This window comes from Plecotus auritus (assembly GCF_963455305.1).
Source record: "Plecotus auritus genome assembly, chromosome: 6".
In the NCBI taxonomy this organism is placed as follows: Eukaryota; Metazoa; Chordata; class Mammalia; order Chiroptera; family Vespertilionidae; genus Plecotus; species Plecotus auritus.
The window spans coordinates 91550715-91578699 of record NC_137773.1 but is presented as its reverse complement, the minus strand read 5'-3'; the positions used below and the strand labels follow the sequence as shown (position 1 = coordinate 91578699).

The following is a 27985-nucleotide window of genomic DNA, read 5'->3' as shown; positions in this document are numbered from 1 at the left end:
ATGGGAGCCATCAGTGTGACAGCCATCACAGGTTAGAAGTCCATCACAGGTCCTCCCCCAGTCCATCCTGCCCCACATCTTTCAGATGACACTTTGGCACACAGTCCTGCCTCGTCCATCCAGCAGGGGCGATCTGAGCTTAATGTGCTTTTACGGTGGAAAATGTCAACACAAATTTGTATGTCGGGCTAGGTAGCTTTTAGGCATGGTTTAATGAGGTGTCCAGAGTGTAATTTGAAAGAACTGGCAGGAGCTTTGCTTGCAGAGAATGCAGGGAGAGCCTGACACTCTCTCTGGTTTGTCCTCAGATGTGAATGAATGTACTTCGGGGCAACACTCCTGCCACAAATCCACCCAATGCCACAACACCGAGGGCAGCTATGAGTGCCGCTACATCCCTGGCTGGAAGTCGATTCCTGGGTCCCCCAATAGCACAAACAACACCATCTATGAAGGTTCGGAGTTCAGATCCCATAAATGCACCACATCTTCTTTACTAGGCTGAGCCATCTTAAAGGAAGCTGCCATAAGGAGCCTTGGCAGAGAAGGGGCAGCACTTTCAGCAATGGTGTGTGCCCAGTGCAGGCAGTGAGGAGAGGGGACCTCGGCCATCCAGGGCTGAACTTCGGAATCTGTTCTAATAAGGGGATGAGTACAGCTCTGCGCACAGCGATGCCACAGCCCACAGCCTCAGCACGTGGGAGCTCTCAGAGTGGCAGCCTCCCTGGTTAGAAGTCCATCACAGGTCCTCCCCCAGTTCATCCTGCTCTACAGATGGGGCCACAACTTTGGGATGTCACTGGCACACACACACACACACACACACACACACAGTTCTGCACTGTGCACTTGGCAGGGGCACTCTGAGTTTATGGTGCTTCTACAATGGAAAATATCACAACAATGTTGTATACTGTTGGACCTGGTGGTTTCAAGCAGGCTGGAGTCGGGGGGTCATCGGTGTACTTTTTCAGAAGGGGAAGGAGGCTTTATGTGCAGGGAGTGGAGGGAGGGCCTGACACTCTCTGTGGTTTGTCCTCAGATGTGGATGAATGTACCTCCGGGCAACACTCCTGCCACCAATCCGCCCAATGCCACAACACCGAGGGCAGCTATGAGTGCCGCTGCAGGTCTGGCTGGAAGCCGGTTCCCGGGTCCCACAATGGCACGAACAACACCATCTGTGAAGGTTCGGAGTTCAGAGCCCATAAATGAACCACATCTTCTTTACTTGGCTGAGCCATCTTAAAGGAAGCTGCCATAAGGAGCTTTGGCAGAGAAGGGGCAGCACTGTCAGCAATGGTGTGTGCCCAGGGCAGGCAGTGAGGAGAGGGCACCTGGGCCAGGCAGGGCTGAGCTCAGATTCTGTTCTAATAAGGGCAGGAGTGAAGCTCTAGGCTCAGCAGTGCCACAGCCCACAGCCCACAGCCTCAGTTCATGAGAGCTATCAGTGTGGCAGCCATCACAGGTTAGAAGTCCATCAGAGGTCCTCCCCCAGTCGATCCTGCCCCACAGGGGGCAACACATCCTGTCTCGTCCACCTAGCAGGGGCAATCTGAGCTTAATGTGATTTTACGGTGGAAAATGTCAGCACAAATTTGTATATGTCGGGCTAGGTGGCTTTCAGGCATGGTTTAGTGGGTTGTCCTGAGTGTAATTTGGGAGAACTGGCAGGAGCTTTGCATGCAGGGAATGCAGGGAGGGCCTGTCACTCTCTCTGGTTTGTCCTCAGATGTGAATGAATGTACCTCGGGGCAACACTCCTGCCACCAATCCGCCCAATGCCACAACACCGACGGGACCTATGAGTGCCGCTGCCGCCCTGGCTGGAAGCCGATTCCTGGGTTCCCCAGTGGCGCACACAACACCGTCTGTGAAGGTTCGGAGTTCAGATCCCATAAATGAACCACATCTAATTTACTAGGCTGAGCCAACTTAAAGGCAGCTGCCATAAGGAGCTTTGGCAGAGAAGGAGTATCACTTTCAGCAATGGTGTGTGCCCAATGCGGGCAGTGAGGAGAGGGCACCTGGGCCATCCAGGGCTGAGCTTCGGTATCTGTTCTAATAAGGGCATGAGTGCAGCTCTGGGCATAGCGATACCACAGCTCACAGCCTCAGCACATGGGAGCTCTCAGAGTGGCAGCCTCCCTGGTTAGAAGTCCATCACAGGTCCTCCCCCAGTTCATCCTGCCCACAGGTAGGGGCACAGCTTTGGGAGGTCACTGGCACACACACACACACACACACACACACACACACACACACACACACAGTCTGCCCTGTCCACCTTGCAGGGGCGCTCTGAGTTTATGGTGCTTCTACAATGGAAAATATCACAACAATGTTGTATACTGTTGGACCTGGCGGTTTTAAGCAAGGTGTAGTGGGGGGTGTCCTCAGTGTACTTTGAGAGAAGGGGGTGGTTTTATGAGCGGGGAGTGGAGAAAGGGCCTGACACTCTCTGTGGTTTGTCCTCAGATGTGGATGAATGTACCTCGGGGCAATACTCCTGCCACCAATCCACCCAATGCCACAACACCGAGGGCAGCTATGAGTGCCGCTGCAGGTCTGGCTGGAAGGCAATTCCAGGGTCGCCCAATGGCCCACACAACACCATCTGTGAAGGTTTGGAGTTCAGAACCCATAAATGAACCACATCTTCTTTACGTAGCCTAGCCATCTTAAAGGAAGCAGCCATAAGGAGCTTTTGCAGAGAAGGGGCAGCACTGTCAGCAATGGTGTGTGCCCAGTGCAGGCAGTGAGGAGAGGGCACCTGGGCTGGGCAGGGCTGAGCTTGGATTCTGTTCTAATAAGAACAGGAGTGAAGCTCTGCGGGCAGCAGTGCCACAGCCCACAGCCACAGACTCAGAACGTTGGAGCTGTAAGTGTGGCAGCCTCCCTGGTTGGAAGTCCATCACAGGACCTCCCCGAGTCCATCCTGCCCACAGTGGGCAACACATCTTGCAGATGACACGTGCACACAGAGTCCTGCCTCGTCCATCTAGCAGGGGCAATCTGAACTTAATGTGCTTTTTCGGTGGAAAATGTCACCACAAATTTGTATATGTCAGGCTAGGTGGCTCTTAGGCATGTTTTTTGGGGGTGTCCAGAGTGTAATTTGGGAAAACTGGCAGGAGTTCTGCGTGCAGAGAATGCAGCGATGGCCTGACACTCTCTCTGGTTTTTCCTCAGATGTGAATGAATGTACTTTGGGTAACACTCCTGCCACAAATCCACCCAATGCCACAACACCGAGGGCAGCTATGAGTGCCACTGCAGGTTTGGCTAGAAGCCGATTCCTGGGTCCCCCAATGGCACAAACAACACCATCTGTGAAGGTTCGGAGTTCAGATCCCATAAATGAACCACATCTTCTTTACTAGGCTGAGCCATCTTAAAGGAAGCTGCCATAAGGCGCTTTGGCAGAGAAGGGGCAGAACTTTCAGCAATGGTGTGTGCCCAGTGCAGGCAGTGAGGAGATGGGACCTGGGCCAGGCAGGGCTGAGCTCAGATTCTGTTCTAATAAGGGCAAGAGTGAAGCTCTGGGCTGAGCAGTGCCACAGCCCACAGCCCACAGCCTCAGTTCATGGGAGCTATCAGTGTGGCAGCCATCACAGGTTAGAAGTCCATCACAGGTCCTCCCCCAGTCCATCCTGCCCACAGTGGGCAACACATCTTGCAGATGACACGTGCACACACAGTCCTGCCTCGTCCATCTAACAGGGGCGATCTGAGTTTAATGTGATTTTACAGTGAAAAATGTCAGCACAAATTTGTATATGTCGGGCTAGGTGGCTTTCAGGCACTGTTTAGTGGGGTGTCCTGAGTGTAATTTGAGAGAACTGGCAGTAGCTTTCCATACAGGGAATGCAGCGATGGCCTGTCACTCTCTCTGGTTTGTCCTCAGATGTGGATGAATGTACTTCAGGGCAACACTCCTGCCACAAATCCACCCAATGCCACAACACCGAGGGCAGCTATGAGTGCCGCTGCCGCCCTGGCTGGAAGCCTATTCCTGGGTCCCCCAATGGCTCAAATAACACCGTCTGTGAAGGTTTGTAGTTCAGATCCCATAAATGAACCACATCTTCTTTACTTGGCTGAGCCATCTGAAAGGAAGCTGCCATAAGTCGCTTTGGCAGAGAAGGGGCAGCACTTCCAGCAACAGTGTGTGCCCAGTGCAGGCAGTGAGGAGAGGGGACCTGGGCCGGGCAGGGCTGAGCTTCGGATTCTGTTTAATAAGAGCAGGAATGCAGCTCCCGGCACAGTGGTGCCTCAGCCCAAAACCCACAGCCTCAGCACCTGGGATCTATCAGTGTGGCATCCTCCCTAGTTAGAAGTCCATCACAGGTCTTCCCCCAGTCCATCCAGCCCTACCGATGGGGGCACAGCTTTGGGATGGCACTTGCACTCTCTCACAGAGTCCTGTCCTCTCCACCTTGCAGTGGTGCTGAGAGCTTATGGTACTTTTACAATGTAAAATATCACCACAGCTTTGTATTTTGTCATGCTAAGTGGCTGGTAATTGGGGCGTAATAGGGTCCCTCGGTGAGAATGGGGCAGGTAGCATGTGAGCTAGGAGTGGAGGGAAGGCCTGATGCTCCGTCTTTGTCCTGAGTTGTGCATGAATGTTCCTCGGGACAAATCACATGCTACAATTCCAAGCTCTGCCTCAACACCAAGGCAGCTATGCCTCAACACCAAACTTCACGCTCTGCCTCAACACCACCTGTGTAGAAGTTTTGGAGTTCAGATCCCACACTCCCAAAGACCCAGAGCTCAAGCCACCTGATCACATATTCATGGGCAGCCACATGAACACAGCACAATTAATGCTGGGGGGTGCCATTTAGTCTTTGAGACTAAAGGGAAAAGATCTGGGGTCCTGTGGAAGGAGCTGGGGTACCAAGGGGAAGGCTCCTGGGGGACCCCGGGCAGCAGCTAATTACTAACTGGGACAAAGGTATCTAATAGCTCACAACCTGTACCTCTGTGTGGGGCTCACCTGCTGTGTGTCAGGCCTCTGCACACGTCCCATAACCCCTGAGTCCGCCACTCAGGGATGTGCAGTCAGCAGGTGTCATCACCTCCAGCCAAGGGGTGGGGGGAGGAGGACTGAACACAGGAAGGGGGTGGGGCACAGAGAGGTGAGGGGCCCAGATTCCTGAATAAACAAAGGACTACTCACTGTGAAAGTTCGGCCTGACCCTAGACCCTGCCTCCAACTCCCTCTCCCCCTCTCTCTCTCTCTCTCTCTCTCTCTCACACACACACACACACACACAAACACACACACACACACACACACACACACACACACACACACACACAACTCTCATACCCAATGAACTGCTGTTATGTCCCCTGCAGAAATCTCCTTCCTTACCTGGACTCCGCCCCCTGGAATCAAGAGCCAGGTGAGTGAGTCAAGCCGGGACCAGAAGGCAAGGTCCCTCCACTCAGTCCACTGTCCACCCATTTTCCCACACTCCCCCACCCATGCATGAGGCCCTCTAAGGTCTCATCTCCTCTTTCCCCAGAGTCTCTCCCGCTTCTTTAAAAGAGTCCAGGATCTGCTCAGAGACTTCAAGTCTGCCTCGGCCCAGAACACCATCCAGGTAAGGACAGGACCCAGGGGAGGCAGGTGGAGGCATCCCATAGAGACCTGAAGAAGCCTTGATCTGGAAGGAGACCGACCCCAACACAACGGCACCCTGCTGTGAGACCCCACTGTCCCAGGGTGCGGGGGAAGAGCAGACCAAGTATTTTTACTCACTGTTAGAGCCACATACACCTACTAACACCTTTCCTCTTGTCCTGGCCACTGGGCTTGCATTGTCCTTGGTAGACATGACCAGGGGTTGACCTCTGAGTGGCGGATTGCACTAGCAAAGACCCAGGAAATCCCATCTGGTACCACTTTTGTCCCCAAATAGACAGGCTCTAGGGTCTGTTCTCAGAAGCTGAGTGGGCAGGGTCTTCCTGAAGCTTTTCTGATGCAAGATCCACTGGTTCTGTGTCCCCATCCCCCAGGACATCATACAGGAGATGGATAATCTGCTGGAGACCCCGGGGGACCTGCTTACCCTGCCTCTTTCAGAGCAGCACTGGGTGGCCACTATCCTGCTCACTGGCCGGGAGTACGTTCTAAGAGAGCTGAGCAAGGCCTTGCCCAATGGGCCACTGACCTTCAGGACAGCTGTGGGAACAGGCAAGTAACCCCGCCTGCCCCCAGGCTCTGCTCTGCCTGCTCGTCACCTCATTCCTCTTCCCAACGCACTAGAGCTTGTACCTCCCTGTTACTCTCATAAACATATATATATATATATGTTTATATATATATATATATATATATATATATATATATATATATATATATATAGTGTGTGCCCAGTACAGGCAGTGAGGAGAAGGCACCTGGGCCAGGAAGGGCTGAGCTTCAGATTCTGTTCTAATAAAGACATGAGTGCCACTCAGGGCACAGCGGTCCCACAGCCCACAGCCCAAGCCTCAGCATGTTTATGTGGCTGCCCATGAATATGTGATCAGGTGGCTTGAGCTCTGGGTCTTTGGGAGTGTGGGATCTGAACTCCGAACCTTCTACACAGGTGGTGTTGATTTGGTGTTGAGGCGTAGCTGCCTTGGTATTGAGGCAGAGCTTGGAATTGTGGCACGTGATTTGCCCCGAGGAACATTCATGCACAACTCAGGACAAAGACGGAGCATCAGGCCTTCCCTCCACTCCTTGCTCACATCTATCTTTATATATATATAAAGAGCCAGGATCCATAACATCCACAATGACCGAAGGCTCAACCGACAACAGAACTGACTGCAACCCAGCACTGACTGCTGAGGGGGCTACGGATCAGGCCTGGAGAGAGGCCCAGAGAGAGAGGCAGGAGGTCTGATCCACAGCCTCCATTACAGCTGTTGATCAGCCATTTCCTCTCTCTTTCTCTTTGGGCTTTGCCAGCAGCTGTGCCTCTGTTTCTTTCCGGGCCTCCTGGGGCTGCTGATCAGCCCCACCGCTTTGATCAGGCCCAGAGATAGTCCCGAAGATGCTTACTGGCATAGAAACTGACCAATCACAACCAAATCTGGGTGAACTATGAGGAGCCAATGGCTTCCTAGGAGGTGGAAATTTTGACACTGACTGGCATGAAACTGACCAGTCAGGACCAAATCTGGGTGAAGTGCAAAGAGCCAAGGGCTGCCTAGATGGCAGAGCTTTTTACACTGACTGGCATAGAAACCAACCTATAAGAACCTAATGTGGATATGGAACCAAGATGGCAGCATAGGTAAACACCTAAACTGCTGCCTCGCACAACAATTTCAAAACTACAACTAAAAGACAAAACGGACATCATCCAGAACCACAGGAAGGCTGGCTGAGTGGAAATTCTTCAACTAGAAGGAAAGAGAAAAGCACACTAAGACTCACAAGAGCTGAGGAAGGCAGAGGTATGGAGCCGCGCACATGAAGAGGTCTGGCAACTGAGTACACGGCTGGCTTTATCAATTGGGAGGGAGACAAAAGCTCCCGACTGCTCTGAACTCCAGTTCTGGGTGAGACTCTGGGGACCCAGATTCATTCGGGGAGAAACTGGACTGTCTGGCAGCGGGCGAAACTTGAGGGCGGCTTTCTCTTAGAGGTGCTTGTAGCTATTACCGGGGGAGAATGAGACCCAGGGGCCTCTTAGGGCAGGGCTGACGGGAAGCCATTGCTGTCTGCTCCACCCTGAGACTCCGCCCCATCCAAGATGAGCACAGAGGCTTTTGCAAATCTTGTCTCATAAGGGTGTCTCCAGCACAGAAGTTCTCCCAGCATAGACACAGCTCATCCTCACAGCCAATTGGCCTGGAGGTCAATTCCTCCCAGTGATACCAACAACAATCAAGGCTTAACTACAACAAGGCTGTGCACACAGCCCACAAAGGGGTGCACCAAGAGTGTCCACCTCAGGTAACTGGGGAGGCTGAGCCACTGGGCCCTATAGGACACCTAGCACACAAAGCCACTCTATCAACTCAGGGAAGAAGCCAAAATGCGGAGACAAAGAAACAGGTCACAAATGAAAGAAACAGAGGAAAGCAAACGACTGGATATAGAGTTCAAAAACACGGTTATAACGTTTCTCAAGAATTTTCTTGAAAAGGCCGATAAATTTAGTGAGACCCTCGAGGATATGAAAAAGGACCAACTAGAAATTAAGCATACACTGGCTGAAATAAAAATTTATATACAGAGATCCAACAGCAGACTAGAGGATCACAAGAATCAAGTCAAAGATTTGAAATACAAGGAATGAAAAAACACCCAACCGGAAAAGCAAAAGGAAAAAAGAATCCAAAAATATGAAGATAGTGTAAGGAGCCTCTGGGACAACTTCAAGCGTACCAACATCCGAATCGTGGGGGTGCCAGAAGAAGAGAGAGAGCAAGACACTGAAAACCTAGTTGTAGTTAAGCCTTGATTGTTGTCGGTATCACTGGGAGGAATTGACCTCCAGGCCAATTGGCTGTGAGGATGAGCTGTGTCTACACTGGGAGAACTTCTGTGCTGGAGACAACCTTATGAGACAAGACTTTCTTCAGTGGGGCTTTGGTGCTCACTGAGTCTGCCCCCTGAGTGTGTCCCTTATGAATCTGAGGAGTTGTAATCTGGATGGTCCCACTCTGACCCCTGGGTACACTGGCTCTTGGATCTCCAAGGAGGTGCTAATTTAGCCTCTGCCTGAGGCCACCCGGTAGGAGCTACAGAGAGATTTGCAGATTCCTCTTCTTTGTTTGGGTTTTGGAGGTGCCCAGATGAGGCCCAGCTGTGAAGCAATGGGGTCTTGGGCTTTCTTTTGGATGTTCTGGGTCTCTCTGACTCAGCTGCAGTTTGTTAGGTAAGTTTAGAGTTCAAAGGACTAGGCCTTTCATATACAAAAGCCTCTGCACACAGCTTGGATGGGGCGGAGTCTCAGGGCGGAGCAAACAGCAATGGCTTCCTGTCAGCCCTGCCCTAAGAGGCCCCCTGTCTCAGTGTCCCGCGGTAATCACTGCAAGCACCTCTGAGAGAAAGCTGCCCTCGAGTTTCGCCCGCTGCCAGACAGTCCAATTTCTCCCCGAATGAGTCTGGGTCCCCAGAGTCTCACCCGGAACTGGAGTTCAGAGCAGTCGGGAGCTTTTGTCTCCCTCCTGATTGAGAAAGCCAGCCACGTACTTAGCTGCCAGCCCTCTCCATGCATGCTGCTCCGTACTCTGCCTTCTGCACTCCTGTGAATCTCAGTGTGCTTTTCTCTTTCCTTCTAGTTGCAGAATTTCCACTCAGTCAGCCTTCCTGTGGTTCTGGATGATATCAGTTTTGTCTTTTAGTTGTAGTTTTGAAATTGTTGTGCGAGGCAGCAGTTTAGGTATTTACCCTGGTTTCCCAGGAATTTGTTTATTTCATTCAGGTTATATAATTTGTAGTTTCTCTGATAATCTTTTGAAAATTCAGATCGGTATGTATATCATTATTATGTACTAGAGGCCCGGTGCACAAAATTTGTGCACGGGGGAGGGGGTGTCCCTCAGCCCAGCCTGCACCCTCTCCAATCTGGGACCCCTCGAGGGATGTCCGACTGCCCGTTTAGGCCCAGGCAGTCAGACATCCCTCTCACTATCCAGGACTGCTGGCTCCCAATTGCTCGCCTGTCTGCCTTCCTGATTGCCCCTAACCACTTCTGCCTGCCAGCCTGATCACCCCCTAACCACTCCCCTGCAAGCCTGATTAATGCCTAACTGCTCCCCTGCCAGCCTGTTTGCCCCTAACTGCCCTCCCCTGCAGACCTGGTCACCCCTAACTACCCTCCCCTGCAGGCCTGGTCACCCGCTAACTGCCCTCCCCTGCAGGCCTGGTCACCCCTAACTGCCCTCCCCTGCATGCTTGATCGCCCCCAACTGCCCTCCCTTACAGGCCTGGTCCCTCCCAACTGCCCTCCCTTGCTGGCCATCTTGTGGTGGCCATCTGTGTCCACATGGGGCAGGATCGTTGACCACATAGGGGTAGCCATCTTGTGTGTTGGAGAGATGGTCAATCTGCATATTACTCTTTTATTAGATAGGATAAAGGCCTGGTGCACGGGTGGGGGCCAGCTGGTTTGCCCTGAAGGGTGTCCCGGATCAGGGTGGGGGTCCCTTGGGGCATGAGGTGGCCTGGGTGAGGGGCCTGTGGTGGTTTTCAGGCCGGCCATGGCCCCTGGCGACCCAAGCAGAGGACCTGGTATCTGGGGTTTATTTATCTTCTACAATTGAAACTTTGTAGCCTTGAGCGGAGCCAAGCCTTCTGCTTGCTCGTGGCGGCAGCCGTTTTTTGGGGGGGATTTATGTATCTTCTATAATTGAAACTTTGTTGCCTTAAGCAGAGGTCTGGGCTGGCCAGGGTGTGTGGAAAGCTTGGCTTCCTCCATCACCAGGGGCAGCCCTAGCCTCCTGCTCTTTCCAGCTCTGTGGCTGCCGCCATTTCTGTTTGGGTTTATCTATCTTCTATCATTGAAACTTTGTAACCTTGAGTGGAGGCCTAGGCCGGCAAGGGCAGGCGGAAAGCTTGGCTTCCTCCATTGCCGGGGAAACCCAAGCCTCCCTCCTGCTCTCTGTGGCCATAGCCATCTTAGTTGGGTTTATTTGCATATTTGCTCCTGATTGGCTGGTGGGCGTGGCTTGTGGGCATGGCTTGAGGGTGAAGTGGAGTGATGGTTAATTTGTATATTATTCTTTTATTATATAGGATACAAAATATGTGTATTATTATAACCTATATATGGCATTATTTGGTATAACTATAATAATATTACAAATAACATTTGGTATATAGTGTAACATCTTACCTAATAATAGACAAACATGTAAATTGACCGTACCTCCACTATGCCCAACAGCCAATCAGGAGGGAATATGCAAATTAGAAGGACAAGGATGGCAGCCTCCCAGCTGCTCCAGGCACAAAGTGGCCAGGCAGGGCAGGATGCCTGCTATGAGAGGGAGGGTGGAGGCCGAAGGGATCTATAGGAGAGGCATTCCAGCTACAGAAAAGACAAAGACTGCAGAATCCGGAGTCTGCAGCAAGACGAAGATGGCAGACTCTGGCCGGAGTCTGCAGCGAAGACGGTAGACTCTGGCTGGAGTCTGCTGCAAAGGTGGCAGACTCTGGCTGGAGCGAAGGCTTGGGTCCCGGGTTCCGGAGGAAAAATGGTGCTGGAAGCCAAGGGAAGAAAGGTCTATTGCACGAATCTCTTCATGCCATGGGCCTCTAATAATATATATAAAAGATATCTGTACATAAAAATGGTATTATAGCTACAACTGCTGGCACAGTTACTAATCTAACCCCCTTATGTAACTCCCACAATTCATAGAACTGTCCCTGGAGGTGAAGGAGAAAGGAGACAGGAATGTCACCCTGAGAATTAATCAGGCAAAGATGCTGGTGAACTGGGATGTGGTGCAGCACTCAGGTGGCTCAGGTAATGACGGATATGGAGAGAAGGTCAATGAGGCTTCACAGTGGAACAAGACACCCAAGGATATGACAAACAGAGAATTAAATATTAAGGGAAGTATGGGCTGTGGTGGGTCAAAGGAGAGAATGCATCCCAGAAGGAAGGGCCTTTGGGTCACCCCAAGATGTCAACCTTGTCCTTGTCTGTAGGCCCTTCTGTGGTGGGCCTTGTCTCCTCTCCAGGGATGGGCAAGTTGCTGGTTGAGGCCCCACTGGTCCTGGAAACTGAGGAGCAGTCAGTTCTGCATGAGACACACAAGGGCCTGTTGCAGGAAGTCTCCCCAGTCCTGCTTTCAGATGTCACATCTGCCTTTGTGAGCAATAAGGACACTCAAAACCTCAGCTCCCCAGTCACCTTTCTCTTCAAGCATGTGAGTGCTGGTGAAATGGGGCTGTGGATGTGCAAGAGGCCTGAGTCCTGGACACAGTCTTGGGGTTCAGGGGCTCTCCCATGGGTGGATCTTCTCCCCAGGAAAGCCCATCACAAGCAGGATTTGGGTCAGCATTTATGAGCACCAGAACCACCAGCTCACAACTTGCCCTGTTCCTACAGTCAGTGACCCCAGGGCCAAGGCAGAAGGTGTTCTGTGTCTTCTGGGAACCTGGCCAGAATGGAAGTGGTCATTGGTCCACCAAAGGCTGCTGGATGGTGAGCACTGGAGACAACAGCACCACCTGCCAATGCACCCACCTCAGCAGCTTTGCTGTCCTCATGGCCCACTATGATGTGCAGGTGAGAGCCTTGAGAAGGGACTTTGTTCAATGTCTATTCTGTTGTAATAAATTCCCATGCATGTTGCACCTAAAAAAAATAATTTATTATTCTGCAATTTATGTGGGTCAACAAATAAACATGGTGCAGCTGGGTGGTCCAGTCAGGGTCATACACAAGCATCTCATCTGAGGATTGCTGTCCTCCATTTCCTTTATCATATTCACATTTCTGTTTTTCTCTCTCTCCGTCCCTCTTTCTCTCTCTCACCTACATACACTAAAATTAATTTTTTAAATTCTCCTTATGGATTTAAGATGATTTGAAAAATCAGGCAGGAAACATTTTAATCTTTAAAAAATAGTCAGGAGCTCTAGCCAGTTTGGCTCAGTGGATAAAGCATCAGCATGCAGACTGAATGGTCCTGGGTTTAATTCCTGTCAAGGGCACAAGCCCGGGTTATAGGCTCAATCCGTTGTAGAGGGTATGCAGGAGGCAGTGATCAATGATTCTCTCTCATCATTGATGTTTCTATCTCTCTCTCTCCCTCTCCTTTCCTCTCTGAAATCAATACAAATACATTTTTAAAATAAATAATAAAAAATTAGACTGGAAATATTAATTTTAAGCTACCACCATCATCCAAGGATCTAAATCTGTAAAGAACAGGTGTTGCAGGGATGAGGTGAGTAAATCCAAAGTGGTGAGTTGATCCCTGGACATCGAGTCTCTGGATACAGACTCTGTCACACAGTATCACTTCATGGGGATGGAGGATGATGCTCAACATGGAACCGTGTGCCTCTGTGACTGTCACATGATAACCTATAAGCTTAGTCATGAAGGAAAATCAACCCTATGATTTCCAGGGCTCGGTCCTGAATGAGGACTCTCTTATCCCTCAATGTTTACAGGGTCTGAATTAATCAGTTCAGAATCCCCTAGATTTCTAACAGTATCATAAACATCACCAATTTACCTGGCTCCTCCACTCCTGATTGTGTTGTTCCCTGCCCAAAACTGAAAATGGCAGAAGGGTCATTAGCCCAGATTAGGAGAGTGTGACAGCTCTCTCCTCTTTGCTGGGTCCCAGGAGGAGGATCCCGCCCTGGCTGTGATCACCTACGTGGGGCTGAGCCTCTCTCTGCTGTGCCTCCTCCTGGCGGCCCTCACCTTCCTACTGTGCAAAGCCATCCAGAACACCAGCACCTCACTCCACCTGCAGCTCTCGCTCTGCCTCTTCCTGGCCCACCTGCTCTTCCTCACGGCCATCGACAGAACTGAGAACAAGGTACTGACACTGTCCCAAAGGATGCATGCCCTGACCATGGAATGAGGAGTACACTTGCATCTGATACTTTAATAAAATGAGTTTGGGTTTAGGGAAGGTTAGAAAGGTAAGTAGCCAATTTTACATTGACTGACCCAACTAGAAATCACACCTTCTTTTGACAATTCCTTCATATACAGCAGAGTTCTCCCAAATGGCAAGGTATAGGAGAGGTCCTGGATCCATGCTCCACCCTGACAATCCCACCAGGTAACTCGCACTCCTCCCCCAGGTGCTGTGCGCCATCATCGCGGGTGCCTTACACTATCTCTACCTGGCCTCCTTCACCTGGATGCTGCTGGAGGGCCTGCACCTCTTCCTCACCACACGCAACCTTACGGTGGTCAACTACTCCAACGTGAGCAGGTTCATGAAGAAGTTCATGCTCCCTGTTGGCTACGGAGTCCCAGCTGTGATTGTGGCCATTTCTGCAGCATCCAGGCCTCACCTTTATGGAACACCTGCTCGGTAAGGGCAAATTCCCGTTTCTTTTTCTTCTTCTCCATGACCATGGCTTTGTGGAACCAACATAGCATTCTGATTATGACAGATCATATGAATAGAGACAATATGTGATGATGGTTAAGGCATCTTTCTGATGGCTATCCTATATAATAAAAGGCTAATATGTAAATCGACAATCGGCAGAATGACTGGTCGCTATGATGCGCACTGACCTCCAGGGGGCAGATGCTCAACACAGGAGCTGCCCTCTGGTGATCAGTGCACTCTGACAGAGGGAGCACGGGTCAGCCAGAAGCCAGGCTCACAGCTGGCGAGTGCAGCGAAAGTGGCAGGAACCTCTCCAGCCTTCATAGCAGCACTAAAGACCCTTGGGGGATGTCTGACTGCCAGCTTATGGGAGCATCCCTAAACCGGCAGTCAGACATCCCCCAAGGGGTCCCAGACTAGGAGAGGGCACAGACCAGGCTGAGGGACCACCCCCCCCCCCAGTGCCCAAATGTTGTGCACCGGGCCTCTAGCTTATAATAATTAAGAAGAATGTCTCTAAAACTCTACATAAATAACAAAGGTGTAATGAAAAAGGTGCTTTGGACATCATTATAATCAATTTAACCTTCCTCTTTATCCAAATTGTACAGGTTGTCCCTAATTTATATTTGGAAAAATACAGCTGATTTAAATAGTCTACACTATAGATCATAACATAGTTGAGATTTACATGGTGCTTACTCTGTGACAGGCACTTTTAGAAATATTTATTTCAGAGAGAAAGGGAGAGGGAGAGAAACACCAATGATGAGAGAGAAACATCAATCGTTTATTGCCTGCCTCCTGCATGCCCCACACTGGGAATTTATCCCACAAACCAGGAATCGAACTGTGACCTCCTGACTGAAAATCAAATCGTGACCTCCTGTTTTATAGGTCAGTGCTCAACCACTGAGCCACACCGGCTGGACTGTGCTAGGCACTTTTGTATCTCTTTTTTTAAAAATATGTTCTTATTGATTTTTAGAGACAGAGGAAGGGAAAAGAGAGAGACAGGAACATCGATGGGCTGCCTCCTGCATGCCCCCTACTGGGGATGGAGCCCACAACCCGGGCACGTGTCCTGACTGGCAATCAAACCAGCGACCTCTCAGTGCATGGGATGATGTCCACTGAGCCATGCCAGCCAGGCTGTGCCAGGCACTTTTCTAACCACTGTTATCTTAGTTAAGGCAGTTCATCTTCACACCAATACTGTGAACTAGACACTGAGTTTGACCCATTTTACAGATAAGTCAATCCAGGCACAAAGAAGTTAAATAAATGCACAAAGGGGCACAGCTAGTAAGTAGCAGAGCTGGGATTCAAACCAAGGGAGACATTCTCCAGAGCTTACACTCTTATTTTCAGCTTTTTTACCAGGTTTAATGTTTTCACTTCTTTTTGAAATATATTTCACATACCTGTAAAGGGTTATTCCAATAATCACAGAGTTTTACAACTATCACCACAATCAAATTTCACAACGTTTTTAATTCCCAGAAGGAAACCCCTTGCCTTAGCTGGTTTGGTTCAATGGACAGCATTGGCCTGAGGACTGAAGGGTCTCAGGTTCGATTTCAGTTAAGCTATGTACCTCAGTTGCAGGTTTGATCCCTGGTCAGCCCCGGTTGGGACCCAGTTGGTCAGCATGCTTTCAGGAGACCACCAATCAATGTGTCTCTCTCACATCTCCATGTTTCTTTTTCTCTCTGTCTTTCCCCCTATCTTCTACTCTCTCTAAACATCAATGGAAAAATATCCTCAGGTGAAGATTAACAACAACAACAAAAAGAAAGAAATCTTGTATCATGCAGTATCATGCAGTCCTCATTCCTGCTAGCTACTCCTCCTCCCCAACCCCTGACAACCTCTAATCTATGGATCTACCTACCCTGGATTTTCCCATAAATGAAATCATAGTGCTGTGTTTTGTGACTAGATTCTTAGCATGATGTGTTCAAGGTTCATCATGTTGTAGAAAGTATCATGACCTGTGGGCTACAGAGTCCCACCTGTGATTGTGGCCATTTCTGCAGCTTGCAGGCCTCGCTGTTTTTGTTGCTGGTGTTGTTGTTTTGTAAATAATATTCCATTATATAGATACTAGAGGCCCGGTGCACGAAATTTGTGCACGGGGGTGGGGGGTGGCCCTCAGCCCGGCCTGCACCCTCTACAATCTGGGACCCCTCGAAGGATGTCCTACTGCCAGTTTACAGGGATCAGGCCTAAACCAGCAGTCGGACTTTCCTCTCACAATCCAGGACTACTGGCTACTAACCACTCACCTGCCTGCCTGCCTGCCTAATTGCCCCTAACCACTCTGCCTGCTAGCCTGATCACCCCCAACTGCCCCCCACCAGCCTGATCACCCCCAACTGCCCCCTATGCCAGTGTTCTCGCCCCCAACGGCCAACCCTGCTGACCTGCTCACCCCGAACTGCGCCCCCTGCTGGCCTGCTCTCCCCCAACTTCCCTTCCCACTGTATTGCTCGCCCCCAACTGCCCCCATGCTGGCCTGCTCACTCCAAACTGCCCCCCCCCCGGTGTCCTGATCACCTCCAACCCAACCCCACTGATGGCCTGCTTGCCCCCAACTGGCCCCCTGCTGATCTGCTTACCCCCACAACTGCCATCCAATCCTGGTCTGATCATCCACAACTGCCCTCCCCTCTTGGCTCTAACCGCCTCTACCTCAGCCCTGCCACCATGGCTTTGTCCAGAAGTACATCCAGAAGGTCTCCTAGAAGGTCTCCCAGTCTAATTAGCATATTACCCTTTTATTAGTATAGATAGAGGCCTAGTGCACAGGTGGGGGCCAGCTGGTTTGCCCTGAAGGGTGTCCCGGATCAGGGTGGGGGTTCCCTTGGGATGTGGGGTGGCCTGGGCGAGGGGCCTGTGGTGGTTTGCAGGCCAGCCATGCCCCCATGGGGTGAGGGTCCCCACTGTGGGGGCATGGCCAGCCTGGGTGAGGGGCTCAGGGCTGTTTTCAAGCTGGCCACAGCCTCTTCAGGGTGGGGGATCCTGCTGGGGTGCCTGGCCAGCCTGGGTGAGCGGCTGATGGCTGTTTGCAGGCTGGTCAAGCCCCCTAGTGGGTACCCTCACCCCATGGGGGTGTGGCCAGCCTAGGTGAGGGGCTGAGGGATTTTTTCAGGCTGGCCACGCCCCCTTCAGGGTGGGGGTCTCCACTGGGGTGCCTGGCCAGCCTAGGTGAGGGGCTGAGGGCTGTTTTCAGGCTGGCCACACTCCCTTCAGGGTGGAGGTCTCCACTGGGGTGCCTAGCCAGCCTGGGTGAGGGGCTGATGACTGTTTGCAGGCTGGTCAAGCCCCCTAGTGGAGACCCTCACCCCGTGAGAGTGTGGCCAGCCTGGTGAGGAGCTGAGGGCTGTTTTCAGGCTGGCCACGCCCCCCGGCGATCCAAGCTCCCAGCCCTTCCTTTTTTTCTTTTTTTTTTTTTTTTCAGTGCCTCCTTGAGTGGAGGCCAGAGCTGGTTGGAAGCAGGTATCTGGGATTTATTTACCTTCTATAATTGAAACTTTGTAGCCTTGAGCAGATGCCAGCGCTGGCCAGGGCAGGCAGGAAGCTTGGCTTCTTCCATCGCCGGGGGCAACCCAAGCCTCCTGCTCACTCCAGCTCCAAGGCCACCGCCATCTTTGTTGGGTTAATTTGCATACTTGCTCCTGATTTGCTGGTGGGTGTAGCAAATGATGGTCAATTTGCATGTTTCTCTTTTATTAGTGTAGATATTACATTTTTTATCCATCCAACAGATGATAAACATTTTGATGGTTTCCATTTTTTTACTACTATGAAAAATGCTGCTATAAACATACAAGTACAAATTAAAATATTTTAATTAGATTTATTGCGGTGACATTGGTTAATAACATCACATACATTTTAAGTGTACAGTTCTATAATACATAATCTGTATGTATGTTGCATTGTATGTTTACCATCCAAAGCCAAATCTCCTTCCATCAACCTATATTTTCCCCCTTTACCCTTTACTACCTCCTCCCACCCCTCTTTCCCTCTGGTAACCACCATACTGTTGTCTGTGTCTATGACTTTTTGTTTGTTTGCTTGTCTTGTTTGTTTATTTCTTGTTTTCAGATTTGTATCTTACAAATGAGTGAAATCATAGGATTCTTGATTTTTTTTTTTGTCTGAATTGTTTCGCTTATCATGATATTCTCAAGATCCATCTATGTTGCACAAAGACAGAACTTCATGTTTCCTTATGGCAGAGTAGTATTCCATTGTATATAATAAGTACATCTTCTTTATCCAACCATCTATTGAAGGACACTTTGGTTGTTTCCATGTCTTGTCCACCATGAATAATGCTACAATAAACATAGCCATGTGAATAAATGTTTTTAAAAATTTTGGATAGATATTCAAAGGCAACCCACTGAATGAGAGAAGGTATTTGTAAACAATACTTCTGATAAGGGGTTAATATCTAAAATATATAAAGAACTCAACAACAACAATAATCCAAATAAAAAATGGGCAGAGGACCTGAATAGACATTTCTCCCAAGAAGACATACAAATGAGGGGGTTGAGCCCTGGCCGGTTTGGCTCAGAGGATAGAGTGTCGGCCCGAGGACTGAAGTGTCCCAGGTTCAATTCTGGCCAAGGGCTCCTTGGTTGCAAGTTCCCCGGTCATGGTTGGAGGTACATGCAGGAGGCAACCATTTGATGTATCCCTCTCACATAGATGTTTCTGTCACTCTGCCTCTCCCTCTCCCTTCCACTCTCTTTAAAAATCAATGGAAAAATATCCTGGAGGTGAGGATTAACAACAAAAATAAAAAATAAAAAATTTAAATGAGGAGGTCGGAGAAAGAAAGAGAGAGATTAATTTGTTATTCCATTTATTTATGAACTTATTGGTTGATTCTTGTATGTGCCCTGACCCAGGATTGAACCTGCAACCCTGGTGCATTGGGACAATATGCCAACAAACTGAGCCACCCAGGCAGGGCCTCAGATAAGTTCTTGTTGACACCACCTTAGGGCTGGATGTTTTGTCTCTCACTGAGATGAGCTTTCAGTGGAATAAAATACACACCAAATTTGGAGAATGCAGGGTTCCCAGAGAGCTAAAGGGTCAGAAAAAAATACTGTCTGTGCTCTGGGGATAATGATGATACTTTCAAAGGAGCTCCAAAAAATGCCAGATCTCCCTGTTGTCTGCCATGCTATCAGCTGTTGGCAGCCTCACCAATAATCTGGGGAGAGAAGGAGTGGAAATAGTTCAGAGTTGAAACACCACAGAGTCCTTCCTCACCAATCTTACCAAGCGTCGGTAGTTTCTCTTGGATAGACTTCTTCAGTTTGTTCTGTGGCTTTGGGTAGTTGTCAGAGTTTGGTGACCGGGCTAGCAGGGGAGGGCAGTTGGGGGCAACCAGGCCTGCAGGGGAGGACAGTTAGGGGAGACCAGGCCAGCAGGGGAGGACAGTTAGGGGTGACCAGGCTGGCAGGGGAGGGCAGTTAGGGGCAATCGAGCTGGCAGGGGAGCAGTTAGGTGTCGATCAGGCTGGCAGTGGAGTGGTTAGGGGGTGATCAGGCTGGCAGGCAGAAGCAGTTAGGGACAATCAGGCAGGCAAGCAGGCTAGCAGTTGGAAGCCAGCAGTCCTGGATTGTGAGAGGGATCCCAGATTGGAGAGGGTGTAGGCTGGGCTGAGGGACAACCCCCCCCTCCCCGCCCCGTGCACAAATTTCGTGCACTGGGCCTCTAGTTAATAAATAATAGTACAAGAAAAAACTGTTTCACATACACACAACTGTAAGCCTACTTTTTCCCACCCCTGTTCCTTACCCTAATGTGGATCAAGAGTGAGTTCTTTCACTGTTTATCAGTAAAACCTTAAGCAATAGACTTAAGCCCTTTATCCTTCAGTTACAAACCTGTAATCATAAGAGAACTTCTGTTTTGCACTGTTGTTAAGATTAAGTGGAACAACTCAACAACAAAAGAGAACCCTATTTAAAAATGGACAAAAGAGAAAGAGGACTTATGTAATATTTTCAACAATAAAGATTTAAATAGCCTAGCTGGTGTGGCTCAGTAGTTGAGCATCAACCTGGGAACCAGGAGGTCCTGGGTTCGATTCCCATGTCAGGGCACATGCCCATGTTGCAGGCTCAATCCCCAGTGTGGGACGTGCAGGAGGCAGCCGACCAATGATTCTCTCTCATCAGGGTGTTTCTGTCTCTCTCTCCCTCTCCATTCCTCTCTGAAATCATTTTTTTTTTAAATTAAGATTTAAATAAATAAAATAAAAAATAAAAAAAAGAAAATGGACAGATTTGAATAGACATTTCTTCCAAGATATGTAAATGACCAGTGAGTATATGAAAAGTTGCTCAGCATTGTCAGTCATTAGGAAAATGAAAATCAAAAACATCAAAATGAGATGTCACTTCACTGCAATTAGGTTAAAGTGGTGGTCGGCAAACTCATTAGTCAACAGAGCCAAATATCAACAGTACAACGGTTGAAATTTCTTTTGAGAGCTGAAAACCAACCTCTGCGCATGGGCCACAAAGTTTCAATCGCACTGTACGTGCACGCCCACACGTGGTATCTTGTGGAAAGAGCCACATTCAAGGGGCCAAAGAGTCGCATGTGGCTCGCGAGCCGCAGTTTGCCGACCACAGGGTTAAAGGGTTAAAATAAAAAGACAGCCCTATTCAGTTTGGCTCAGTGAACAGAGCATCGGCTTGCAGACCAAAGGGTCCTCAGTTGATTCAGGCAAGGGCACATAACTTGATTACAGGCTCCTCCCTGGCCCTGGTCTGGAGCGTGTGAAGGAGGCAACCAATTGATGTGTTTCTCTCTATCTTTCCCTCTCTCTTCCACTATCCCTAAAAAAAATCAATGGAAAAATATCCTCGGGTGAGTAATAACAACAAAAATAATAATAATAATTTTTAAAAAGATTATTGAGCCATAAAAACATGCTGCAACATGGATGAACTTAGATTGAAAACATGCTAGGTGACAGAACCCATAAAATACCATGTATTGTTCGATTCCATTTATGTCCAAAATAGGCAAATCCATAGAGACAGAAAGTAGATTAATGATGCCATGGGGCTATGGTGGGCAGTGGGGTGGATGGAAGCAGGAATGAGGAGTAACTGCTAATAGGAATGAGTTTCTTTTTGAGGAGTTGGAAATGTTCTAAAGTTAGATTGTGGTGATGATCGCACAAAACTATAAATATTTTTTAATATATTTTTATTGGTTTCATGGAGGAAGGGAGAGGTAGAGAGAGACAGAAACATCACTGATGAGAGAATCATTGATTGGTTGCCTCTTGCATTCCCCATACTGGGGATCAAGCCCACAACCCAGGCATGTGCCCTTGACCAGAATCAAACCCAGGACCTTTCAGTCCACAGGCTGATGCCCTATCCACTGAGCCAAACAAGCTAGGGCAACTCTATGAATACTTTAAAGGTCACTGACTGTATAGTTTAAATGAGTGAATGTTATAGTATGTGAGCTACCTCTCAAAAAAGCCATAATTTTAAAAACTCAGCCCTTGTTTGGCTCAGTGGATAGAGCGTTAGCTTCCCATTTTTGTTTTGTTGTTGCAGTGTGTCTTATTGTGTGTCTGTGAGATGTGTGGGATTGAAGGCCTGCTTACTTTCTTCACAACAGTATCTTCAGAGCCAACCACAGAGCCCATCACAGAAGAGACATTCAGTGTTTGTTGATGAATGAATTAATGACTGAATTTGCATAATTGTTCTACATTTCATTTTTTTAATTTAATAAATCTTTATTGTTCAGATTATTACAATTGTTCCTCTTTTCCCCCCCATAGCTCCCCTCCACCTGGTTAGCATCCCACCCTCTGCCCTTACCTCCCCGCACTGTCCTCATCCATAGGTGTACTCTTTTTGTACAGTCTCTTCCCACACCCCCCCCACACCCTTTCCCCCCCGAGAATTGTCAGTCCACTCCCTTTCTATGCCCCTGATTCTATTATATTCACCAGATTATTCTGTTCATCAGATTTTTTATTCACTTGATTTTTAGATTCACTTGTTGATAGACATGTATTTGTTGTTCATAATATTTATCTTTACCTTTTTCTTCTTCTTCCTCTTCTTAAAGAATACCTTTCAGCATTTCATATAATACTGGTTTGGTGGTGATGAACTCCTTTAGCTTTTTCTTATCTGTGAATCTCTTTATCTGACCTTCAGTTCTGAATGATAGCTTTGCAGGGTAGAGTAATCTTGGTTGTAGGTTCTTGCTATTCATCACTTTGAATATTTTTTGCCACTCCCATCTGGCCTGCATAGTTTCTGTTGAGAAATCAGCTGACAATCGTAGGGGTGCTTCCTTGTAGGTAATAATTGTTTTTCTCTTGCTGCTTTTAATATTCTCTCTTTATCTTTTGATCTTGGGATTTTAATTATGATGTGTCTTGGTGTGGTCCTCTTTGGATTCCTTTTGTTTGGGGTTCTGTGAGCTTCCTGGACTTGTAAGTCTATTTCTTTCACCAGGTGGGGGAAGTTTTCTGTCATTATTTCTTCAAATAGGTTTTCAGTATCTTGCTCTCTCTCTTCTTCTGGCACCCCCATAATTCTGATGTTGGTACGCTTGAAGTTGTCCCAGAGTCTTCTTACATTATCTTCAAATTTTTGGATTCTTTTCTTTTGGCTTTTCCGGCTGAGTGTTTTTTGCTTCTTTGTATTTCAAATCTTTGACTTGATTCTTGCAGTCCTCTAGTCTGTTGTTAGGTCTCTGTATAATATTTTTTATTTCAGTCAGTGTTTGTTTAATTTCTAGTTGGTCCTTTTTCATATCCTCGAGTGTCTCGCTAAATTTATCGGCCTTTTCTAGGAAATTCTTGAAAAACCTTATAACCGTGGTTTTGAATTCTATATCCAGTCATTTGCTTTCCTCCATTTCTTTCATTTGTGATCTATTTCTTTGTCTCCACATTTTCACTGCTTCCCTGAGTTGGTAGAGTGGCTTTGTGTGGTAGGTGTCCTATAGGGCACAGTGGCTCAGCCTTCCCAGTTACCTGAGGTGGACACTCTTGGTGCACCCCTTTGTGGACTGTGTGCTCAGCCTTTGTTGTAGTTAAGCCTTGATTGTTGTTGGTATCACTGGGAGGAATTGACCTCCAGGCCAATGGGCTGTGAGGATCAGCTGTGTCTATTCTGGGAGAACTTCTGTGCTGGAGACACTCTTATTAGACAAGACTTGCAAAGTTACAAAAGCCTCTGTGCTCAGCTTAGATGGGGCGGAGTTTCAGGGCGGAGCAGACAGCCTTGGTTTCCCATCAACCCTGCCCTATGAGGCCCCTGGGTCTCAGTGTCTCTTGGTAATCACTGAAAGCACCTCTGAGAGAAAGCCACCCTCGAGTTTCGCCTGCTGCCAGACAGTCCAGTTTCTCCCTGAATGAGTCAGGGATCCCAGAAACTTGCTCAGAACTGGAGTTCAGCACAGTTGGGAGCTTCTGTCTCCCTCCCGCTTTAGAAAGTCAGCCACGCACTGCATTTAGCAGTCAGTCCTCTCTGCATGCGCATGCCTCCAGACCTCTGCTTTCCTCAGTTCTCAAGTCTCAGTGTGCTTTCTCTTTTCCTGACAGTCTAGATTCCCCCCGCCCCCCCGAATGAGTCTGGTTTCCCAGCGTCTTGCCCGGGACTGGAGTTCAGTGCAGTCGGGAGCTTCCATCTCCCTCCTGCTTTAGAAAGCCAGCCGCACACTCAGCCGCCCATGCACACAGCCACCTGTCCTCTCCGCATGCGAGTCTCCGTACCTCAGCCTTTTGCAGCTCCTCTGAGTCTCAATGTGCTTTCCCCTTTTCTTCTAGTTGTAGAATTTCCACTCAGCAAGCTTTCTTGTGGTTCTGGATTGTGTCCGTTTTGTCTTTTAGTTGTAGTTTTGATATTGTTGTGCAAGGTAGCAGTTTAGGTGTTTACCTATGCTGCCATCTTAGTTTCTCCTTGTTCTACATTTCTAAGGACCAATGCATTTTTAATTCTCTCTCTTTCTTAGCTGCTGGCTCCACCTGGAAAAGGGATTTATATGGGGCTTCCTTGGACCAGTCTGCACCATCCTCTTTGTGAGTGAAGACAGAGCATCCTTAACACTCAGTTGAGGGTCATTAGAATTATATGGAGGTGGGAGGATAATATGAGCAAGAATGTCCCTGGGTTGTCTTGGGTTTGCTTTGGTTTTCTAAGACTGCTCCTAAAACTACAAGCTCTAGCACTGTTACTAAATATGAAAACTACTTAAATGTGGAATTGCTGTTGGACAGGCTAGACTAGAGATAACAAACTCTGATTTTATTCACAAAACCTTGTGTGTTTTCCTGAAGGTCAATCTAGCTTTCTTTCTGATGACCCTCTGGATTTTGAAAAGCAAACTCTCTTCGCTCAACAGTGATGTGTCCACCCTCAAGAATACAAGGTAAAATGGAGAAAAGGGTGACAACCCACAGACATGTGTGGTCCCAAGAGCAAATCCATGTGCCTCAGCACCCCTGACGTCCCTTCTCGGGGTCTTCTGAGGGAACCCAGAGTAAAGAGATGCAGCTGTCCTCCAATGGCAGCCAGCTTGGATTCAGTGGTGGGCTGCTGACTTTCCATCCACAATGTTCTGTCTCTAATCTCAGCTTGTAACTCCCTCAGCAACAGGAAGAATTGATATTGGTTGATAAACATTCTTTGGACTTTTGCCAGCAGTCTTACAACAAAAGTACAGAGAACCTGTGTGCACTTAGAAAAATCTGTGACTCCTCCCACAACCCCTCTACACTTCCATACCCACTCTCAGTCAGGCTCCTTCTCACCCCTCTCCAGTGTCCTTTCTACATTCTGCATGTCATTATTCCATTGTGTTAGTCATTGGAATTGCATGTGACCTTTATGAAAATAGAAATCTTGCCTCTGTTACTTTTAATGCCCAGGCCCCAGCACACAGCCTGATGCACAGAACACACTTGGTAATGTTGGTTGAATAAAATTAGGCATCACCAGGGAGCATTATAGAATTTTTTTTTTGAAACTTACATTATGAAGTGTCACAACCCTATTCAATTCAATCAAAATGCCATCCTGGACCCAACTATCATTTCTATTGTGGAGAATCATTGACAGTCAAGGTCAAAGCTGAACACAACTCTGTCTGTGAACTGATTACCAATAAGGGAAGGTAGGAGCATTCACTGGGTGGAGATGAGAATGGCCTTGATTCTGTTGCTCTGGGTGCACCATGGGCCTCTCTTCTCCTCCTACTCAGGATGCTGACATTTAAAGCGATAGCTCAGCTCTTCCTCTTGGGCTGCACGTGGTGTCTGGGAATCCTGCAGGTGGGTTCAGCTGCTCATGCCATGGCCTATCTCTTCACCATCATCAACAGCCTGCAGGGCGTCTTCATCTTCCTGGTGTACTGTCTCCTCAGCCAGCAGGTACCACTGTCCACCTCCCACCCAGGACTCTTTTCATTCTTAACGCTCTCAGTGAGCTGACTCAGAGCATGCTTTGCCTCTGCAGGTCCGGGAGCAATACAGGAAATGGTTGAAAAGAGTCAGGAAAATCAAAGTGGAGTCTGAGCAATACACCCTCTCCAGCGGACTCCTGTCAGATGCCCCTAAACACAGTGTGGTAAGGTCATGCATTGCTCCCAGAGCACTTCACTAACTGATAGAGTACCTCATGCCCAACACACTGGACAACCTAGGTATACAGCTGGTGATCCCCTTAGATGGCTCCCACTGAATTTACTCTTTGATTCCTTAACCATTAGCAATGGTGGTCTCACTTAGAAAATATACTGTATATTTTGCTCTTACTCCTTAGGACTGTGTTCATCTTGACTTTTACACATTAGCGCTCTTATTGAACACCTTCCCTGTGCCATGCATGGTTAGCTAAATAAGCAAGAATCAATTATCTGAAGCAGGGATTCACATTCCACTCGGTGCCACATTATCTTACCCTTCCATCCACTTCTATCTCGTAGTCACTCAGAACCACACAACAAAAAGGCAAAAATGGGGGAAAATAAGGTACATATTTAAGAAATAAATGGAAATAAATGTTAGCTAGCATTTTAGACTTAAGGAGGCTGCCTGACATGTTCAGCACACCTCCATCCACTGTAAAACCAGGAAGGAAAAGCCGTAATTGAGTGGGATAATTCACAGCAATGATTACTAAGAACCACCAGTGGTTTGGATTTACCAAGTTCTTTTTACAGTTTTTTTTTAGACATAGAAAGTTCTCTTACTTACAGTTTCTCACCTCTTCTGCCATCTTCCATTAAACCCCTTGAGAATTCTTTCCCATTTAAAAGAGCCTGCTATGCCCGCCTACTGTGACTCAGTGGTTGAGCACTGACCCATGAACCAAGAGGTCCCTGGTTCAATTCCTGGTCAGGGCACACTCCTGAGTTGCAGGGTTGATCTGCAGAAGGGAGTATGCAGGAGGCAACCGATAAATGTTTCTAGCTCTCTAACCCTCTAACTTCCTCACTTTCTCTCAAATAATAAAACATATTTTAAAATAAAATTTTTAAAAAGGAGACTACTATACTCCCAGAAAGTCCTCTATATCTTTCACCTGTTCACCCATATTCCACAAGCACTGGTTTCACTGTTGAATCTTCTATCCCCTCACCCTTTCTCAGCAAATATTCTTGCCACATATTCCACAGAGAAAATCCAAGTCATTGCAATGACTCTGTGAACTGCACCCTCTCAACCACGCATACATTAGCATGCACCTTCTCCACATTGCCATATCATTCACACCATTTCCCTTCTCTCTGAAGACAACTTTCACCTTCACCTTGAATCCCAACATTCTTGCCTTATCAATTATTCTTACACTATTGTTCACACATTCTCTCCCCACCCCCCCTTGTCTTTCTCCCACCCTTATCCCCTTCATTCTTCCCTCACCTTCTCAAAAGCATTCTTCCCAATGCTGTAGCAACATGTTTGATTTTTTTCTATCTTACAAACATGTACCACTTGGCCTACCATTTCCTTCTAGCTACCAGCCAAGAGTTGACTTTTCTCTGTCTCCCTTTCCTTGCCTTAAATTCATTCCCTCAATTCATGTATTTCGATTTCTTTTCCTCCATCATTCCACCAAAGCAAATATCTCTTAGCTTTACAATGATCTCCGTGCCCCTAAAATCTTTCCAGAAACTTCTTACACTATTTATCACTCTTTCTCATGAAACACTCCATCCTTATCCTGTCTAGAATCTACTCACATGCCCCTCCTCCATGTCTTTCTCCATTATCTCTAGCTTTTCTCTCTTTGGTTCTTTTATAGCTTCAACCAATTTAAATTCTTTCTTCCTAGGCAATGGAATTCATTCCTTAGAGTCAGTCACCATATAGATGCAAATGATGGCCACATACGTTTCTCTAGCTCTGAGAACTACAGGAGTATTTCCAGTTATTTGACATCTTTGATATTACCCAGACACCTTAAACTCAGCCTTCCAATTTATGACTCACCTTCTTCACCCTAATCCCATCCTTTTCCATGGTGTCTTTCTCTCTCTGAATGGCACTACATCCATTCCATTGCACAAGTTTGAAACCTTAATGTTACTCCACAGTTATCTTATTTCCCACTAAAACCTATCCATTAGACAGCCCTATTGTTCTTATCTTCTCAATATGACCTTCATGTGCCCAGATGGCTCAGTCTCCATCACACCCTCCATAGCCAGGCTGCCATCTTCATGTCTGAACCACTGCAATACCCTTCTGACTGACTACCCCTTCCTACTCTTGTCACCTTCCAATGCCTCTATATACAGAAGTCAGAGGGATTCTTTCAAAACACAAATGAAATCATGCCACTCCTGTGTTAAACCTGTTACATGTACTTTCTCTTGTGTTCAGTTCTGA

General features: G+C 48.1%; 1 protein-coding gene across 1 annotated transcript; it reads left to right on the top strand.

Moving 5' to 3' along the window:
• LOC308251748 (adhesion G protein-coupled receptor E2-like) lies at nucleotides 1-27985 on the top strand (the record flags this gene model as incomplete). Its single annotated transcript, XM_080675457.1, has 18 exons — nucleotides 1-31; nucleotides 309-455; nucleotides 1043-1189; nucleotides 2479-2625; nucleotides 3908-4054; nucleotides 5371-5417; nucleotides 5541-5618; nucleotides 6034-6211; nucleotides 11388-11495; nucleotides 11681-11901; nucleotides 12084-12263; nucleotides 13336-13533; nucleotides 13805-14040; nucleotides 24106-24172; nucleotides 24431-24522; nucleotides 25354-25522; nucleotides 25608-25718; nucleotides 27980-27985. 18 exons carry the CDS (start codon nucleotides 1-3, stop codon nucleotides 27983-27985), a joined length of 2310 nt encoding a protein of 769 aa, XP_080531583.1.